Source organism: Camelus dromedarius, chromosome 16 (genome assembly GCF_036321535.1).
Source record: "Camelus dromedarius isolate mCamDro1 chromosome 16, mCamDro1.pat, whole genome shotgun sequence".
Taxonomy (NCBI): domain Eukaryota; kingdom Metazoa; phylum Chordata; class Mammalia; order Artiodactyla; family Camelidae; genus Camelus; species Camelus dromedarius.
In genome coordinates, this window is record NC_087451.1 from 13483190 (window position 1) to 13504336 (window position 21147).

Sequence of the window (21147 nt, forward strand, 5' to 3'; positions counted from 1 at the left end):
AGTGCATAGGGCAACAGGGAGGGGAGGGGACTATGAGGAACTGGAAAAAGCCCCAGTGAAACCTCAGCGCCACGTGGGACTCAGCCCCAGGCAGACGTTGCCGTGTGGGAAGGCAGGTCCCAGTGTGGCCAGTTTTAAACGCTGTTGTTGTTTTTAACATGAAGTGCACCACGTTAATATTGGCAACTACTTTTTTTTTTTTTTTTAATGAAAGTGTTTTAAATAAGTAGACCACAAGGGGCAAACAAAACACATCAGTGGTCTGAATTCAGCACCTGGGCTCCCAATTTCGGACCACTGGTTTGACCAACCATCCAAGCTAAGACTATTGATCTGGTTCCTTCTTGGGTCTCCTGCCTCTACCCTCTCTCACTTCCACATACGTTGCCCAGTACCCAAGTCACACCAGACGGTTCCACTACCTGGAGTCTCCCTTGCCACTGTCCCCGCTAAGTTTCCCATAAGATCAAGTCCAGACGATTTAGGCAGGCTGCCAGACTTACCACTCTCTGACTGACCCCAGCCCCATTCCACGCCCCCCTGTGCCCTCCCCTGGCAAATGCACATCAGCCCCTTTGTAACCTCCACTGTGGCCTTTCCCAGGGACCTGCATTCACCCCATTGTAATATCTATTTACCATATATGAGTGTCTCCCAGCAAAGCTGTTTTGGTCCTTGACACAAGTGACCACCACTTATTTATCTGTGTATATATGGGGCACCTGCCACTCAGAGGGTGGCTGGCAAATTTTTTTTAATGAAAAAGGAATAAATGATGATGATCAGCCAAGTAAAGTAAAACAGTCTTAAGGATGTTTATTTCCTCACCCGCCCCATTTATACGTAATTAAGACCTGAGCAGCCATTTGATAAAGACAATATCTTCTTTCCCCTCCTCCCCAGGAGCAAGTGCTCTGGGATCCAGGGCGAGCTGTCTGTCTGTCCCAGCTAGATCTTCTTATGGGCAGATCTCTGGAGTTTCTGGGGCTTCCTTAATCCCCTTTCTCTTGAGTTTTGGCTTTTGAGGGAGTTTCCTGAAAGAACCTGAAAAAAGGAAGGTCGTAGACAGTCCTGAAGACATCACGAATAGTAAGAGAATCTCAGTCTGTAATACTTGGGGGGCGCAGTAGGGACCGAAAGGAAGGAAAACAAAATCTTATCTTGTTCCCAGCCTATATCCTTTGTTCTTTTCTCGAAGAAACTCTGCGGTTAGGGGTGGGGGTGGGGAGGGAAGGAGACGGTGTCAATCACAATTTACAGATGAGGGATCCCATGGAGGGAGGCATTTAAGGAAATGGGCTGCCCAAAGCCTCAGGCAAGTTAGGGGCGCAGTCAGGACCAGACCCAGGGTTCATGACCTCTGGCTTCTGGCTCATGAACATAGTGCCGAGGAAATACCACGCCAGTCGCTTTTTAAAATTTTATTTTATTTTTAAAGTGGCGGTTTCTTTTTATTTATTTATTCTGGGGGGAGACAGGTAATTAAGCTTATTTGCTTTAATGGAGGTGCTGGGGATTGGACCCAGGCCCTCATGCATGCTAAGGCCGTGCTCTACCACTGAGCTATACCCTCCCCCTATTGGTCAATGTTAACTGCAAGACAGACTCAGTGGTTCGCCTCAGCCCAGTCACGGGGGCTCCACCAGATAGTACGTGTTTCCTCATGTAACACAATGTGACAAACACAACCTCGTCTCTCACGTCTCCTGCCCAAAAATGTGTTTAACAGGAGTTCATCAAGACTCTTGCCCCACAATCCGCTCATAGACAGAGGAATGAGCCTAAAAGATGCCAGAAGGAAGCAACAAGAAAAAAGCAGAAAGAGGGGAACATTCTGCAGAATAAAAATAGCCTGATCTCATCAATCAGTCAGGGTGTAGGAAAGGGACTGGGTTAGGTGAAAAGAAATGAGACATACCAAGTGAAATGCATGCTCTGGGAAACCAGTGCAAAAGATAGCTCTGACTACTGGAAAAACTTGAAAAGGGGAGTATTTGATCCAACAATTAGATGAAATGAAGCCATTGGCAGGGAAGACTGATATAATTAACTGAAAAAAGCAAATTCAATTCAAAATTGTCTGTATCACATGGTCTCATTTTACTTAAATACATTTTGCTTAAATTTACATGCATAAAAAAATCTAAAAAGTGCTACCAGTGGATGACAGGGTGATGTTTATCCACCTCCCTGTCCTTATTCTTTTCTTTTAAAGACTCCTGAACTCCAGGCGGTCTGTGCTACCCTTTGCCCTGTGGCTTGAGATTGCCCAGGTGTAAAAGGGTATAATAATGCCCATCTCACCAGATGCTGGAGGGGGTGAAGTAAAATTAAGAGCCACAGAGCACCTGGCGCTGGGAGATGCTGGCCCCCGAAGCCTGGACCTCATTTTCCCCACCTGACTCATGGCCTGCGTGGTCAAAGTCATCTCAGTGACGGACTGGTCTTCATTCCACTGTAAGTTTTACTTCCTCAATTTAACAGTGGGCCCCGGGGCCAAGGACCCTCACAGAGCCCAGGCAGAGTTCTGGGTCTCGGTAGCAGCCTGACCTGTTCTCACTCCCGCTCTCCGACTCGGTCCAGCAGTGACTAGTGAAGAGGCCTGGAGCCCCAGCCAGCCGGGCCTTCCCAGAATACCTGCGCCCAGTTTAGGACCACGATCTGTGGTCCCAGGCTACCCTGGTTGCTTTCATTTTCTCCCCCCAGCAGCTAAGCAAGAACAGCTAAGTGTGGCCCCAGAAGCCAGTTCTAGAAAAGTGAGGTGGGGGGCTCCGACATCTCTCTCCACCCCAGTACACAGGAGGGGCTTCAGAGTTTGCAGCCTTGGCTGGGGCGCCTCTCACTGAAGAGTGTCTGTCCCCTAGCCCTGCCGCCTCCAGGCAGTGTGGTCATCACAGAAGCCAAAGCTGCTGGGAAGGGCCGGACTGCCTCCTCGCTGTGAGGATGAACCCCTCCCACCCCCCACCCATCCTCCAGAGGTTGGTGTCCTGCGGCTGCTTGGACCCTTCCTGGGAGTCCCTGTTCTTGGCCACTAGAAACAGTCTGTGCTCTGCTTCTAAGCCTTTGGGAAAGTGCCTTTGTTTGAAGGTTTTTTTTTTTTTTAACTTTTTTTATTGAGTTATAGTCATTTTACAATGTTGTGTCAAATTCCAGTGTAGAGCACAATTTTTCAGTTATACATGAACATATATATATTCATTGTCACATTTTTTTTCGCTGTGAGCTACCACAAGATCTTGTATATATTTCCCTGTGCTACACAGTATAATCTTGTTTATCTGTTCTACATTTTGAAATCCCAGTCTGTCTGCTTTTGTTTCAACGTTAACTGGAAAATGCACGTATTACAAGACGTCTGGTGGGGAAAGGATACAGAACACTGAAGGAAACACACTTAAACCTTACTAGTCATGCCTCTGGGTGTTGAGTGATTTTCCTCTTTATTTTATACCTATCTGTACATTTCAAACTTTCTGTAATGAGCATACCCTCAGAGAAGGGGAAGGAAAACGGACAGAACGAGAAATGCAGGGATGAAGAGAAGATGGAGATGGGGAAGACGATCATGGTAGATGCTCCGGGGACACGCAGGCCAGTCCTCCAGACCCTCCCCCCACAACCTGGCAGTACCTCTCCTGATGTGGCCCCCGGCTCGGGACTCTGGGATCCCCCAGCAGCGTGGCCTCGCATCGGGGCCTGCATCTTGGACAGCCTCTCCTTCATGCTGCTGATGCGGCTGTGCAGCCCCCATGCAGTGCAGAGCTTGGGCAGACTGTCCTCCTGGTCAACCAGCAAGGAGCTCTCCAGGGTGTCCATGGGGCAGAATGCCACCTGCAAGGGAGCCACAGCATTGAGGAGAAGAGAGGGGCCCGCGTGCCAGAGCCCCACCCCTGCCCTTATTAGGAAACTGCTGCAGCCAGGCCACACCTGCAACTGCGCAGCCAGAAGGACAGAGTGAGAGGCACAGACGTGGGAGGGCAAGGACCATGGGGACGCTGAGGCCAGGCTGCCAGCCGTCTCTTCTTGGGTGGTTCTTTCCTCTGAGATACATCCTCCATCTCTTTTCGGTTAGAGAGTCTTCTGTGTTTGTAATGAAACAATGGTATTTGTTTGAAAGTCTTTTGCTAAATTAAAATTGAGAGCCTGGAAATATCTTTTGAAATGTTCCTGGCTGGTGAAATCCAGGCATCACTAAAGTGGCAGCTCCTCATATTCAGGAGAAGAATCACGGAAATGATTCACTCATTCCTGTTCAGAGGAAGAAATAAAGACCCCGAGAGGGAGAGGATTTGGTTAAAGCTGCACAGCTGGAGAGGTGGTGGGGCAGGGGAGGGGTGGAGTTAAGGTCAAAGGAGGGCTTTCCTTTGAGTCAGGTTGTGTTTGAAACCGGCTCCTTCCTCCTGCCTGTTATGTGGTTTGGGTCAAGATACTTTACCCCCTATATTTGGCACCTTCCTTTACACACTGCGGACAATCATTCTAATTACTACATTAGGTTCCTTTGGAGGATGACACGGGGGAACATAAAGTGTCTGGTACATGGAAACTGTTACCTATGATGATTATTTTGGACCAGTGGTCCTTCAGGTGTTCTCTGTGAAGTATTCTGACCTCACAGACCCCCTGAAAAGTGGGGTCCACTCCAAGTGCAAGAGAGGAACCAATGGATTCTAATGGAACTTACTGTGAAAAGTTCATTGATACAAATCTGAAAAGGCTACAAACTGTTTGATTCTGACTATATAACATTATGGAAAAGGAAAAATTATGGAGATAGTAAAAAGATCAGTCATTGCCAGGGGTCCGGGGGAAAGGAGAGAAGAGTGAATAGTGGAGCACAGGGGGGTTTGGGGGCAGCGAAGACTTAATTACCCCCCACTCCCCACCAAAAAGACTATAGAATGTACAAAACAAAGAGTGCACCCTAATGTAAACTATGGTCATGATTTAGTTAATAACGTATCGGTATTGGCTGATCAAAGACACCAGAGCCCTCCTCTAGGACAAGATGCTAATAATAAGCGAATCAGGAGAGGGTGGTATGGGGAACTCTATACTTTACACTCAATTTTTCTGTAAGCCTAAAACTGCTTTTAAAAAGTCTTTTTTCAAACATTCATTGATACAATTTCCAATTCCACATTGCAATGAAGCAACTACCACTTGTTGAATTTTGGCGTGGTATCAAAGAAAAATATCCACAGTTATCTGAAAAGCATTGATAAAATACCCCTCTCTTTTCTAACTATCTATCTGTGTGAGGCTGGGTGTTTTTCATGTTTGCCACCCAATCATTATCTCATACAAGATGGACTGCAGAAGCAGATGTGAGAATCCAGCTGCCTTCTCTTAAGCCAGACACGAAAGAGATTTGCAAAAATGCAAAACAATGCCACTCTTCTCACTAAATGTTTTGGTTTTGGAAAAGACAGTTATTTCTCATAAAAATTATGTTAATGGGGGATGGGCTCCTTATTTTTATTTTTAAATGAGTTAGTAAATATTTTGATTTTTTTTCTTTAGCTTTAATTTCTAGAAGGGTGACTACCACTAGATGTAAACTATGCAAACAAATGTTTCTGGGGGCTCCCAGTGATTTTTAAGAGGGTACAAGTGACTTGAGACCAAAATGTTTGAGAATCACTGTTTGGGGACAAAGCCAGCCCAGGAGATTGGCCCTCTGTCTCTTGTCCTTTGCAACAGTTTCCAGAGCCTTCTCCAAGCTGGCTGTGCCTTTCTGCCTGGCCTCAGTCGACCCCACCCATGGCTGCCCAGGGATGTCCCTGCCCTTGCTAATGTCAGGGTGTGGGTGTGGAGGTGGAATAAACATGGAGAACGTGAAGCTCAGTCTTGGCCCTCGGCAGCCCCGCTCTGTGGGGCAGTGAGCGTGGAAAAGACTGGAGGGGCATTGGTTGTATCAGAGGGCCCCTCAGTCCCAGGCCCTTACCGACCAACCCTCAGCTCAGCCAGGGAGGCGCCTCACCAGGAACTTGGCCGTCTGGTCGTTCTTGGCGTACCTGTAGAGCCTGCGAAGCTGCTTTGCCTCCAGTTCTGAGAAGAGGGAGACAAATCGCCAGAGCATCCTGCAGGGGAGATGCACGGGGCTGAGGGGAGCGGAGCACAGCCCCTCTTCCTCCAGCATCTGTCATGTGGCCAGGACTACCCAGGGAGAAACGGGACACAGGCTGCCCCCTTGGTTTGTGGTTGGGGGCAGGGAGGCGGGTATTTGCCAGACCTTGAATCCTCTGTTCTGGTAATGAGACCCCACACCACCCAGCAGTTGTTCAATCAGAGGTCATTCCTCCCAGGGTCAGGAGAGTTCTTTGTCTGCAGTGTGTACAGCGATGGTGAATCAATGCTGCCCTGAGTCACTAGAGGACTCCGTTCTTTCCATCCTCCCGTCACCAGGCTCACTCCAGGATCCTGGCTCTTTCATATAAAGATAAGGGACTGAGGGCTCTTTGCTAAGCCCTTAGAGGGGGTGTGACCTGGAATTTAGAGGGGGTGGCCCAGGAGGAGGTGTAGTGGAAGGGCAAGGAGGCTGCCCTACTTCCTCCAGTGCTTGATTTCCCAGTCTTGGCAGTGGTGCTGCAGAAAGGTGTTGATGTGGTCCCCTAAGACTACCAGGCTCTGCTTCGTGTACTTTAGCTTCTTCTTCTGGGGAAGGTCCCTGGGCAGGTGCAACTTTCGCAGGAACTTCTTCAGTGGCCTTAGGCATTCTTTACACTGAGGAGGCAACAGGTGAAGTGAAGGGTGATAGGGGAAAAGAAGAGGTAGACGGGCGGCCCCAAATAACCAGCGGGTTGGCCCGGCTACAGCCATTATGGCCCAGGAAGGGTTACACATGCTAAGCGAGGAGGCCCCATGACCCCTTACCCCCACTCCCTTCCTAAGAGTGTGTCCAGTGGGGCAGTGAACTATGGGTTTGAGGCCTGTCAATTTCTGACTCAGGTCTCTTGACCTGTGGGGGAACAGGGGACAGGGTCCTGGGCTGTCTCCTTACTCACAATTTTGAAGGTGTCCTGGCTCAGGCCCTTGGCTTGGCACACAAGTGAGTCTCTAGCAAGGCTGGTGCAGGATCTTCCCTCTATGCGGGGTCCATCTGTCACCTGGGAGGAGGCAGGAGCAGGAATCAGTGTGGGCGGGGCGTGGGCTCCTGCTCCTGAGCGGCAGTGCTGGGCAACCACTGGCCCCGGTGCCAGCCAGAGCCTTTCTCCATTGTTCCAGTGACCTCCTCCTTGACCCAGCAGTCAGGTGAGCGGGCCCTGGTCACAGAAACCCATCTTGGAGAATTCCTGCTTGGGAAACCTAGAATGTCTTACACATTTCTTTTATAATATATAACCCAGTATACTAGTGAACTTGGCAAAGCACTTGATAAACATGAACTCATTTTATTCTCCCAGATTCTGTGAGGTTAGATATCCTGATCCCCGGTTACAAATGAGAACACAGAGACACCAAGGGGTTTTTGAGTAACTCCCTGGGGAATGAGCAGGGATTCATTGACTTCATTCATTTGGCAAATCCTAATCGATTGCCCGAGTCCCGGCACCAGCACTTTGTATCTCTAACCTGTAGCATCACGCCATGCTAGTGGGCACTCCAAAAAATGTGTGACGCCAATGGTGATGAGAAGGAACTTTCTGACAGCAAGCTGGGCCAAAAAAAGCTGGAAATTAATGAGGGCAAAATGTCTGTGGAATAACGCGAAGTCAGAGCACAGGATTAGGCTGATGCAAGATTTACATCTGACCTTTCAAAAGCCTCTCAGAAAGGTGAGCGGTAATTCTTCCCTGTGTTCCTTGGGAACAAGGAAGATCCAGACCCAGGACCCTCTGAAAGGAGGGGCCAGGGAAGGGGAGGGAGGAAGAGGGAGAGAACATAGGACATAGGCTCCTGCAGACCCCAGAGAGAGGGGACTCTGGCTGATCATCTCCATACACACCACACACACACGCACGCACTCACGCACGTGCGTGAGATCCTGTTTGTCTTCATAACCACCAATCATCTTGCCAGGTATCTATGTCCTTGGTAAACATCTGTTTGAATGAATTAACCTTTTCTGGTTCTTTCGGTCTCCTGCTACCTCATGTACTTCACCATTTTTCCTTCTCTTCTTCCTTGAATTTCAAATTCTCTGCTTTCCAAAGCCAGCCCCTCAAGGGCCTTCTTCCCCTCCCTCTCCCTCCCCACTTAACCTTCTCTAGTGGCTTGTCCCCTTCACCCTCTTGCCCATCGGAGGCCTCCATATCAGCCGGCGCACTGATGGGCTCCAGAGGGGCGCTCCTTACGTCCCCTCGGGCTTCTGACCTCGGGCTCTGGGACCTGAGTGTGTCTGGGAGTGGGCAGGTTGGCTCCAGAACTCGGAGCAAAACCATGGCAACGGCCAACAAAGCGCCCCGCGCCCCTCCCTCTCCCCTGTCCTCGTGCCTAGGGGTGACCAGCAGCCTCTCCTTCAACCGGGACTGGACTAGGGAAGTGCGCAATTTGTGCCAGGTAGACCCAGGACTTGGTTAGAGCTCACAGCTGGCCCGGAGGGGCTGGCACCCACTTCTCCCGAGAGAGAACTGTCAGATGCTGTTGATTTTGAACCCTGATAAGGTATTTGAAGTACATTTCCTGCGTGTGTATCATTCATGCCCCCTCGGTTACAGCGTGCGCTCCCCGAGTGTGAGGACCAGGGTTTGAAACATTCCTTTCCGGACTGGGGACAATGGACTAGAGGGTGCACCGAGAGGACAGAACACAGTAACTCTCTACTGAGAGAGATCTTCTCTTCCACCCCCCGTAGGAAGTTAAGGAGCCAGTTGTGTTGGATGTTGCTTGGGTGATGTTTTTAGGGGATGTACAAAATACTAGCTACCACGTATAATCTCAGTTGATCCTCACAACAGTCTTCCCCAGGGTAGGTACCAGCAGTGATCCCATTTCATAGACCAGCCGAGATGCACAGAGGTCCGGTAACTTGCCTTCGGTCCGCGGCCAGAAAGTGGGGCGCGGGGCTCTGGGTCGGATTCCGACCGCCCTGGCTTTTCCCTCCCGCGCCGCCCCCCGGGGATCTGAGGTGGAGGCGGCCGGTGGGGTCCGGGCGTCTCCCCTGTCCGCTTGGCCTGGAGGTCCTCGGAGGCTCTCGAGGGCGCGGGTCCACGCCGCCCCCTCGCCCCTAACGCGGCCCCGACGCGGGTCACGGCGGAGGTAAGACGGTGCAGCCTCGGTTTCCTCAGAGCTCCCGCATCTTCTTCCCTGGATCGCTGAACTCCCTGCCTGGCCCTTGCCTTTGCGCCCTCTGGACCCAGGTCCCGTTTCCCCCACCCTGTTTGGCGCTCTTCCTCCCCTGCCTTCTCTGGCACTGGGTCGGATCGTCGTCGTCGGCCAGCGGGGCCAGGGCCGGTCCTGCCCCTTTGTCCTCCCAGGCCTGCCTCTCGCCATCTGGCGGCGGTAGCTGCGCACGACAGGGGCATTTAGCTCTATGATCCTAGGATGCAAGCTGGCTTTGCCTCCAAACTGGAAGGTCTGCTATCTGGACATTAAAAAAAATTTTTTTTTATCAAAATATTGTTGATTTACAATGTTGTGTTAATTTCTGGTGTACAGCATAGTGATTCCGTTATACATATATATTCTTTTTCGTATTCTTTTTTATTGTAGGTTATTGCAAGATATTGAACATAGATAGTTCCCTGTGCTATTCAGTAGGAACTTACCGTTTATTTTATACATAGTAGTTTGTATCTGCCAATCCCAAATTCCTATTTTATCTCTCCCTCATCTCCTTTTCCATTTGGTAACCGTAAGTTTGTTTTCTGTGTCTATGCATCTGTTTCTGCTTTGTAAATAAGTTTATCTGTCATATTTTAGATTCTGCATATAAGTGATATCATACGGTATTTGTTTTTCTCTTTCTGACTTACTTCACGTGGTATGATAATCTCTAGGTCCATCTAAGTTGCTGCAAATGGCATTAATTCATTCTTTTTCATGGCCGAGTAGTATTCCATTGTGTATATTTACCACATCTTTTTCCATTCATGGACATTTAAGTTACTTCCATGTCTTGGCTATTGTAAATAGTGCTGCTATGAACATTGGGGTGCATGTATCTTTTCGAGTTAGAGTTTTCTCCAGAAATACACCCAAGAATGGCATTATTGGATCATATAGTAACTCTGTTTTTAGTTTTTTAAGGAATCTCCATATTGTTTTCCATAGTGGTTGCACCAAATTACTTTCCCACCAGCAATGTAGGAAGGTTCTCTTTTCTCCACACCCTCTCCAACATTTATTGTTTGTGGACTTTTTAATGATGGCCATTCTGACTGTGTGAGGTGATACCTCCTTATAGTTTTGATTTGCATTTCTCTGATAATTAGTGATATTAAGCATCTTTTCATGTGCCTATTGGCCATTTGTATGTTTTCATTGGAGGAATGTCTTTTTTTGAGCTTTGCCCATTTTTTGATTGCCCATTTATTTTTTTGTTTGTTTGTTATTGAGTTGTATGACTTGTATGTGTATTTTGGAAGTTAAGCCCTTGGCAGTCTCACACATGCAAATATTTTCTCCCAGTCCATAGCTTGTCGTTTCGGTTTCTTTATGGTGACCTTTGCTATGCAAAAGTTTATAAGTTTAGTTAGATCTCATCTGTTTATTTTTGCTTTTATTTCTACTGCCTTGGTAGACTGACCTAGGAAAACATTGCTACGCTTTATGTTAGAGAATGTTTTGCCTGTGTTCTCTTCTAGGAGTTTTATGGTGTCATGTCTTATATTTAAGTCTTTAAGCCATTTTGAGTTTATTTTAATGAATGGTGTGAGGGAGTGTTCTAACTTCATTGATTTACATGCAGCTGTCCAGCTTTCCCAACACCACTGGCCGAAGAGACTGTCTTTACTCCATTGTATGTTTTTGCCTCCTCTGTCAAAGATTAATTGAACATAGGTGTGTGAGTTTATTTCTGGACTCTTTATTCTATTCCATTGATCCATATGTCTGTTTTTGTGCCAGTACAATGCTGTTTTAACTACTGTAGCTTTGTGGTGTTGTCTGAAGCCTGGGAGGGTTCTGCCTCCACTTTGTTTTTCTTCTTCAGTATTCCACTGGCAATTCTGGGTCTTTTGTGATACCATAAATTTTAGGATTACTTGTTTTATTTCTGTGAAAAGTTTCCTGGGTACTTTGATAGGAATCCCATTAAATCTATAGATTGCTTTGGGTAGTATGGTGATTTTAACAATATTAATTCTTCCAATCCAAGAGCATGGGATATCTTTCTATTCTTTTACATCATTTTTAATTTTCCTTTATCAATGTTTTATAGTTCTCAGTGTATAAGTCATTTACCCTCTTGGTCAGGTTTATTCCTAAGTATTTTTTTATCTAAGTAATTTTTTTTTTGGATGCAATTTTAAAAGAGATTATTTTCTTCCTTTCCCTTTCTGATATTCATTCTTAGTGTCAAGAAATTCAACAAATTTCTTTATGCTAATATTGTATTCTGCTACCTTGCTAAATTTGTTTATCAGTTCTAGTGGTTTTTATGTGGAGTCTTCAGGGTTTTCTATATTGTAATATCATGTCATCTGTGTATAATGACACTTTTACCTCTTCTCTTCCAATTTGGATACATTTTCTTTCTTTTTCTTTTCTGATTGCTGTGGTTAGGACTTCCAATACTATGTTGAATCGAAGTGGTGAGAGTAGGCATCCTTGTCTTCTTCCAGATTTTAGCAGGAACTCTTTCAATTTTTCACTGTTGAGTATTATATTGGCTGTGGGTTTGTCATAAATAGCTTTTTTATGTTGAGATATGTTCCCTCTACTTACTTAGGTAAGAGTTTTTATCATAAATGGGTGTTGAATATTATCAAATGCTCTTTCTGCATCTGTTGAGATGATCATGTGCTTTTTGTCTTTTCTTTTGTGGATGTACGGTATCACATTGATTGATTTGCATATGTTGAACCATCCTTGTGACCCTGGGATGAATCCAACTTGATCGTGGTGTATGATCTTTTTAAAGTGTTATTGGATTTGGTTTGCTAATATTTTGTTAAGAATTTTTGCATCCATATTTATCAAAGATAGTGGCCTGTAGTTTTCTTTTTTGGTATTCTCTTTGCCTGGTTTTGGTATCAGGGTGACAGTGGCTTCATAGAATGACTTTGGGACTGTTCACAGGTAGGTCTTTAAATCTGAGCTCATAAAAGTACTCAAATAGAGACACTGAGAAATGCCAGATACAGGGCTACTCTAGAAAGAAACAGAATGGAGGAAGAAGACAAAGGGGTTTTAGGCCTAACTAACCGTATTTCAAACCCAACCCAAGAAACCAGGGACTTGGCTGGGGGCAGTGAGATCCTTGACCATGTCCAGTAAAGTTGAAATACTGTGTCCCCTGCCAAGGGCCTCCATCCAGGCCTTACCAGTGGGAAGGAAGCTCCTCTTGCACTGATACAAAGGTGAGAGCCCATCAGGACAGGGCTATGTGCGTGAGACCTTTCCCTCCTTCCCTGGCAAGAGATAGGCACATCTCTGCAAGCTGATCAGGAACCTCTCATCATCTCCTCTCTTCTCAAAATAGCTCTCAAAAATGTTTGGTACTTTTTTTTTTCGCTCTTATCTGATATTTACTGATAATTTCCATTTAACGGAACCTTGGATTAATTTCACTTTTTTTTTCTTTTGTAGCAATGTTTTAATTTGGGCCTCATGTGCTCTAAAAATATCTTGTCACCGTATCAAAATAACACTGCCAAATGCATCCTCAGAACTTCAGAGCATGTTTCTAAACAGCCTAATGATATGCAAGCTTCTGTGATCTTGTCAAATTGCTGGGCCTAATGGTTTGCATTTGGCTGTATCCAGAAAGCATTCTTTCCTACAGTGGGTTTCAGGGAGTTGAGCAGGAGAGAACTGTATAGTCAATGAATATTAGAGCTGAGAAGATTTTGGAGAGAAAAAAAAGCTGCCCCCAAATTTGCAGTAACTTGTCTCCAAAAGACTTACTCTCGCCTCCTCTCTTCCAGGGCACTATATTTTTAACCGCCCCCCTCTCCCCTCTTCAGATCCAGATCTGGTGGTACTGGAGGCTCATATCAGGTTTTCCAGACAGAGACAAATTCCAATGAGTCAAATCACTTCATCTCAGACCTTCAGAATCAGAATGTCCCACGAGGGCCTGGGCATCCATATTTCAATAGATGTCCCAGGCAATTCTTATCAGCAGGCACGTTTGAAAGATGAATCCCAAATTGACGCTTCTTGGGTCCAATTGGCTACATTATGGACTCTGCAGTGTTGCGCTAGAGCCAGCTCTGACAGGTTCTAACAGGCTCACCAGAGCTGATTGTTAAATTTTCAGGAATTCTGCCAGCAGTTTGTTAAACACAAAATTAAATGATATTAAAAGTGGGGACTCAAACACATACTTGTACACTAATGTTCATAGCAGTGTTACTCACAATAGCTAAAAGGTGGAAATAACCCGTATCCATCAACAGACGAACGGATAAATAAAATATGGTATATACATACAATAGAATTTTATTCAGTCAATATGGATGCTACAATATGGATGAATCTCAAAAACATTATGCTAGGTGAAATAAGCCAGAGACAAGAGGACAAACATTGTGTGATTCTACCTATATTAATGAGGCAGAAAGTAGAACAGATGTTACCAGCATCTGGAAATAAGAAGGAATAGTTGGGGGAGGGTATAGTTCAGTGGTAGAGTACATGCTTAGTATGCACGAGGTCCTGGCTTCAATCCCTACTACCTCCATTTAAATAAAATAAATAAATAAAACCTAATTAACCTCTCCCCTCGCCACCAAAAAAAAAAAAAAAGAAGGAATCGTTACAGAGTTTCTGTTTGGGATGTTGGAAAAATTCACTTCTGGAAATAGATAATGGTGATAGCCATACAACATTGTAAATATACTTAATGCCACTGAATTCTCCAGTTAAAAATGGTCAATTTAATGTCACGTATATTTTACCACAATAAAAAGTCGATTCTGTAAAAATAAAATGATCCACTTACAGGTAAATAAATTGGAAACACAATAATACTCTAAACTCAACACTTCCTGATTATTTTTCTACACTGTACAATTATCTGGCCCGGGAGGTTATTTATGTCTATGGTATCTGCTCGGTAGAGATGCTTTATCAAGGTGTGCTGCCGGGCATCTCTTCCCAACTCCGAGCTCAGTGATGTCGTGTTGGTAGCTGGATACTGGCTGCAGTGGGAGTATTCACACAGCAGAAATAGAAAACGCTACAAATCAGGGTCTTCTCCCCACCAAATTGTTTGTTAAGCATTTACCAGCACACCGCTGTCTCTAAGCCATCATTTCCTCAATGGTCAAAAGGAGACAACAAAGCCTACCTCACAGAGTTTCTCTGAGGATTAAATAAAGACGTTAATTAAACTTATTGTGGCGATCATTCACAATATATACACATATCAAATCATTATGTTGTACGCGTTAAACTAATACAATGTTACAGGTCAGTCAAAATAAAGTAAAAGAAAAGGAACGAAAATAGATTGTTCAGGTAAAGGGGCCCATCAGCTTGCCTGCTGCACAGTGAGTGCTTGCTTGGCCTCCCCTCCCGCTGGAGACCATAAGCTCCCCAGCAACTTCCTAACTCCTGGGGCAGAAGGTGATCTCTGCAGACAAGGGAGCCTTATCGCCAAAAACAGATAGCTAAGCTGATTTGAAAGAGAAAATGAGAAGCATTTGGACTTCGTTTTTGTTTTTGATCTAGAAAAGGATGCCAGAAGGGAGAGGAAGAAAGAGGGGGACACTGCAGAGATAGAAGCCAGCAAAACTGATGACGGGATGACCATGGGGTGAGTTGGAGGTTAGGTCGGATGGAGACTAACACTTCCGATAAGACATTCCTGGAAAGGGGTGGCCAGAAGGATTAATATGGATTGTATTCGTTCACTGTAAGGTATAAGATGTAACCCTTCACTAAAACCCTCATGTCTACTCTAACTCAACAGCCTTGGTTTTGTGTTTCTTTTGGAGCAGATGAATCAAATGAAGCTAGGCTCTCCTATTTTTGGCCCAGGCTGCTGGTGACAGGTACAGGGATAACAACAAGGTAAGTTACAGAGGGAAAAACTGAATCAGCAGGTACCACCCTGATGACATAAATTCCTGGGAACCTGGAGAAACCTTCAGAAGCACTTTGGACTTCTATCCTCTACAGGTTGAAGATCTGCATCAGTTTTCTCTAGATTTTAAGGAGCTGGGAGATCTCAGCTATCGAGAGATTGTATTCAATTACATCAAAAAATTTAGAGCTGTGCAATGTTCCATTGCTTCACAAGTGGGACTTAATACATTTTGGTTTTATTTCTATAGTTCAAGAGGATCAAACTTTGAGAAGATTCTTTGGTTTTTTGGACTCCTGCCAGAATTAGGAATATTTTGAGTAAATCCATAAAATCGAAGGCCATTATACCCTGCTCTCTTTACAGAATGTTTTTTGATGCCCATCAAAATCTGAGCTGTCCAAAGAATAGAGTAGGGAAAGGGAATGTTACAGTAGAGAAGCCTGGTAGCACTAAATTAACCTAACGATGAAGGTTAATATTACCAATGACATCATGTGTATATCATGTACTCCCAGATATGATGTGTGATGAGGAAGGGCATTGCAACTCTGCAATATTTTTCAAAAAACCCATAACTCCAGTCTAAGCATGAGAGAAACATCAGACAAAACCAGTTTGGGAGACGGTCTACAGGATATCTGCCCAGTCCTTCTCAAGAGTGTTTTTCAGTTCATGCAAAACAAGGAAAGACCAAGAAACTGTCCGACTAGAGAAGACCCGGGAGATATGACAACTGAATGCAATGTGGTACTCTGAGTTGGATCCTGGAACAGAGAGTGAACATTAATGGAAAAACTGTTGAAATCCAAGTATAACCCAGAGTTTAGATAATAACACACCAGTGTCAATTTCCTAGCTTTAACAAATGTACCATGGTAATATAAGATGTTAACAATGGTGGCAGTTGTGTAAGGACTATACAGGAACTCTCTATGCAACATTTGCAACTTTTCTGTGAATCTTTAAAAGTATTTCCAAACAAAACGTTTATTTAAAAAAAATCTGAATTGTGGGGAGGGTATAGGTCAAGAGCACATGCTTAGCATACCTGGGGTCCTGGGCTCAATCCCCAGTACCTCCTCTAAAAATAAATAAATAAACCTAATCCCCCCCCAACCCCCACCAACACACACACAGACACACACACACACACAGACACACACACACACACACACACACACACACACACACACCAAAAAAATCTGAGTTACATGGTCTTTGGTCTGACCCAGAGAAGCCACATATCCTTGTATGTTCTAGGTTTTTCTGTTTAAGGAAATATAATTATATGGTTTGTTTGTGCCACCTGGCAGAGTACGTTTCAAGGAATCAATTATCTTCACTGGCAAAGAAAAAAATTACACCTTTTCTCTAGGTTCTCCTAGCCCACAAAAAAGGGATGCGTTTGGGAACTTGGTCCCAGAAAAGACATTCTCCCTCAAGCTGTTTCCATGGGATCAAACCTGCCTTCCTTTTCCAGCCTGCACTGGGGATGAATTACCCTTGGAGGCTTCATTTGTGCAACTGTAATATTTTGAGGTGGAGGGCAACTCTGTGCAGAACGCTGTCCTGAGTACTTGCATAAGAAAGGAAAACAGATACAAGGGAAAGAAGCAAGCAGGTACCATTTGGAAGGAGTTAATAGTTAGTGGAAAGTAGCATAACTGCATACAAATCCATCACGACGGCACAAGGGGGTGACATCTCGTAAGTGCAAAGTCCCCATGCTTCAGGTTGAATCCAAAGAGCTGGTAAGAAGCAAGAGCCTTGAGACTGAGACGTGTTAGGTAGGAATGGTTTCCTCAAATAAACCATTTATAGGCCAAATCTGATGCATCGTCAAGGAGGGGTTAGGATTTCTCAGCCAGAAGGAATAGCACAGGCAAAGTCATGGAGATGGTAAGAAAGGAAGACTAGTGTGTAGACGGGGAATCACATTAGCTTGACTGGAGTAGAGAAGCCAGATGAGAGAAGAGATGAGAATGTCGAGGCAGGCAGCCACCCACGCCAAGGGCAGCATCTCTGACATCATCTAGAGGCAGAGAAGTGAGTCACGTGACTTAGAAGAGCTCTGGTTACCAGGGAAAGGCAGTGGGAAGGGATAAATTTGGGAGTTTATTTACAAATGTTAGCCACTATATATAAACAGATTTTAAAAGAAGTTTCTTCTGTATCTTGTAATAACATTTAATGAAAAAAAATGAAAGCGAATATATGTATGTATATGCATGACTGGGACATTGCGCTGTACACCAGAAATTGACACATTGTAACTGACTGTACTTCCATTAAAAAAGAGAGAGAGAGATCGGCTAGGGAAGGGGAGCGGGAAGAGAAAGGGAAGGGAGAGGGAACACTCACAAAGGGCATGGAGGGCTGAGGTATCTGACGGCACAGTTTCTCCACCGGTTGGATGAAAGGAAAACAATTCCTCATCTGTGAAAGAAAGCAAGACTTTGTGCTTATAGGACTAGCTTGTGTACTTTGAATGGAGTAGAGAATTAACTTAGCAAATACATATTGAGCACTTACCCTGTGCCAATCACTGTGCTAGACTGTGCCCTTGGGAGCTTACTGTCTAATGGGAGAGAAAAATATCAATCAAGTACTCCCAGAAATTTGTAATCACAGTGACAAGTATGACATCAGGTATAATGAGAACTATTAACAAGGGGACTGGCTGACCAAAAAAAAAATCTTCAGATTACAAATTTAGTTTCCCAAGCTCCCTGATGCCAGAAAGGTAAAATCCTTAATAGGGACCAATATTATTATATATTCTGGAAGAAATTTCTCCTATATAAAAGGGAATAACCATTTATGTATGCATATTTGTTTCACGGGATTATTTTTTTCAGTTTAAAATTCAACTTGATTGAGGTAAATTTTTATACATTATAATTATGCGATTATAATTTATATAAAGTGAACCCCATTCAAGTGTAGAGTTCAGTGAGTAGTAACAAATATACCCTTATAAACTGGATAGCTACAATCAAGATGGGGAACATTGTGGAGCAGGTAACCCACAAAGTCCTGGGTTCAATCCCCATATACCTCTATTTTAAAAATAGACCTGATTACCTCCCCCTAAAAAAAGAAGAGACAAATAATAAATACATATATAATTTTTTAAAGAATTAAAAAAAAAAAAAGATGGAGACCATTGCATCACACCAAAAGTTCTTTGTCCTTTTCCTGCCAAACTTCATGCCTCCCTCCTCCCTCTGCCCTCACCCCAGCCCCAGGCAACTACTGGTCCTCTTTCCATCATCATCAATTGTCTTTTCTACAGTTTCATATGAATAAATCATATAGGATGTACTTTTCATGCCTGACTTCTTTTGCTCAGCAGAATGTTTTTGAGATTCATCCGTGGTTGTTGCATGGATCCATAGTTCATGCCTTTTTTTTAAATTGCTGAGTGGCATTCTATTGTATGAATATACCAGTTTGGGAGGAGTGTTTTGTTTGTCTGTTTGTTTTTACGAATGGCTATCCAATCCTTCCAGTACTGTTTGTTGAAGAGACTCTTGCATTAGTTACCTACTGCTGGAAAACCCGTTGTTTTACATTTTAATGGCTTAAGACAATAAATACTTATTGTCTGACACAGTTTCTCTGGGTCAAGAATCTAGCAGAGGCTTGGCATGGTGATTCGGACTTAATGTTTCTCATGAAGTTGCAGTCAAGATGGGAGCCAGGGCTGCAGTCATGTGACTGGGGTCTGAGGATCCACTTCCAAGGTGACTCACTCACATGCCTGGTAGTTCAGTGCTGCTTGTTGGCAGGAGGCTTCTGTTCCTCACCACCTGGACTTCTCCATAAGGCTTCCTGAGTCTCCTTACAACATGACAGCTGTGTCAGACTTCTAGCCTACAGAACTGTGAGATAATAGGCTTGCGTTCTTTTAAATCACTGGCCAATACGTTGTTAATTTATTACTGCAGTAGAAAAGGGACATACTCGGTCATAAAAGGCATGTGCCTTCTTCCTTGCTGCCTCTTTTTTTTTTTTCCCCTTCCTCTGATCACTCGCTTTGGGGAAGCTAGCTGCCACGTTGAATTTTTCATTTCAGATATTGTATTTTTCACCTCTAGAAGTTTTATTTGGTTCTTATATCTCCCATTTCTTTTCTCATTATGTTTGTGTTTTCCTTTAAATACCTAAGTACAATAGCTGTTTTATCATTCTTCTCTGCTAATTCTATTACCTCTGTCATTTCTGGGTCTGTTTCTGTTGGCTAATTTTTCTCCTGGTAAGGTTTTTTGGGTTTTTTTTTTTTTTCCTGTTTCTTGGCATATATAGAAAATTTTTACTGGATGCTAGGATGTTACGTTTTTGAGTGTTTGAATTTTGTAGTCTTCTCTTAAAGATTGTAGGCCTTTGTTTTACCAGCCAGATAAGTTTCTTTCAGATTAGTTTGATGGTTTTGAGGCTTGTTTTAAGGCTTTGTTGAAGCAGGTCTAGAGTATCCCATATTCTAGAGCTAGGTTAGACCAATTCATAATGTCTGACTCTTCTGAAATCTCTCTTGAAGGTCTTGGGTCGTCAACGAGGTCATTCTACTGTAACTGGCCACAATGTTTCCCAGCCTTTTATGAGCTCTGGGAATTTTTCAGTTACATCTCTTTGATTATTCCATGATCATCCTCCTGGAATTTAACTCTGTGTGTGGCCACATTAGTATCTAGCAAAGACTCAAGATGCTGTGTAGATTTTTGGAGCTCTGTTTTTGGATGCCTTCTTCCATTTTACTATTCTGTCTAGCAACTTGCGGCTGCCACAGAGACCAAGAACTCCAACCTCTGTCTTCTCAACTCAGTGAGATTGCTATTTTCTGCCGTGTTCTGAATTTATGATCCAGAACGTGCCTCTAGGCAGAAAGCCGGGGCAATTGTAGAATTCACCGCATTTGTTTTCCTTCTCTCAATGATGTCGGTTCTGGGCTGTCTATTGTCCAATGTCTGAAAACAGTTTTTTAATATATTTTATCTAGTTTGCTAGTTGTTTACGGCAGAAGGTAAACCTGGTTCCTTTTCCTCCAACGTGATCAGAAACAAAGAGCCTCTGTTTCATGGTCATTTGATTAGCGTAAGCCAATCTGTGAGAAACTGATCAACCTGATATAGTGGAGTTTGTAAACCTAAAAGTTCCTCAACTGAAGTGTCTCCACAAAGATTAGTGTCAACCTGGGAGGGCTTTTATGGGCAGCCAACAAACCTGTTGAGGTGACATCTCACACCCCAGTTTCTCACACAGAATGGTCCTTTGACAAATGTTTGCTGAATTAGTGAATTACTAAATTAACATTATTAAATTTAAGCATGGTTTTTCTAGGATCCAAAAGAATGGACAACTGATTTACTCTACCCTAAGAGTTTACTAACTCCTTGATCTATGAGTCTAATGGCAAAGAAATTATCTAACCACACTCATCATGGAAAACAAGACTAATTTATCAAAGAATGAATGTGTGGGCAAAGCTCACCAATGTTCTCACAAGGGAAAAATAACTCACAAAGTAACAACACACTTCAGTTCCTACTTTAGTTTCTAATCCATAGTGGAAGTATAGTTTATGAGCATGATTCTGGATCTAGATGGCCTGGGTTTAAATCCCAGCTGCATCATTAACTAGTTGTATGACTTTGGGAAAATTATTTAACCTTGCTAGATTTCAATTTTCCTCACATGTAGAATGGATATAATGATGACACACAGCTCATAGGGCTGTTGTGACAATTAAGTTATTTAACAATATATGTAAAAGTCTTTAAACCAGTGCCTGACACATTTAAGAGCGCAATAAGTGCTAGCAATTATTATTGTTTAAGAGGATTTTCTTTGATTACATGTCTCATAAATGAATTCTTTATATATCTTCAGTATGGCTAATACTTATTTTTTAGGTGATAACACTTCTGATGTTGGTCCAAGGCTTTTCAAAATAATCAGTTTTGAATGAATAAAATTGTATACATTGAATAAGTTTGTTAAATGGCCAG

The 21147-nt window shown here is 43.9% G+C and overlaps 1 protein-coding gene across 1 annotated transcript; it reads right to left on the reverse strand.

The window, feature by feature from the left end:
• Positions 1 to 958: 958 nt before the first annotated feature.
• Positions 959 to 8270, reverse strand: CHCT1 (CHD1 helical C-terminal domain containing 1). Its single transcript, XM_031469749.1, has 6 exons — positions 8205 to 8270; positions 7008 to 7109; positions 6551 to 6726; positions 5984 to 6083; positions 3660 to 3831; positions 959 to 1071 (listed from the first exon to the last, which is right to left on the reverse strand). The coding sequence occupies exons 1-6, from the start codon at positions 8253 to 8255 to the stop codon at positions 959 to 961; spliced, it is 714 nt and encodes a 237-aa protein (XP_031325609.1). The 5' UTR covers positions 8256 to 8270.
• Positions 8271 to 21147: the final 12877 nt, after the last annotated feature.

What these genes read in the sequence shown, in the direction of transcription:
- CHCT1 (XM_031469749.1), bottom strand. Translation starts at nt 8,255, where the DNA reads ATGGAGGCCTCCGATGGGCAAGAGGGTGAAGGGGACAAGCCACTAGAG. An exon ending in GGGACAAGCCACTAGAGAAG is followed by an intron (nt 7,110 to 8,204) that starts GTTAAGTGGGGA and finishes GCCTCCTCCCAG; the next exon opens with GTGACAGATGGACCCCGCAT. An exon ending in ACCAGACGGCCAAGTTCCTG is followed by an intron (nt 3,832 to 5,983) that starts GTGAGGCGCCTC and finishes GCTCCCTTGCAG; the next exon opens with GTGGCATTCTGCCCCATGGA.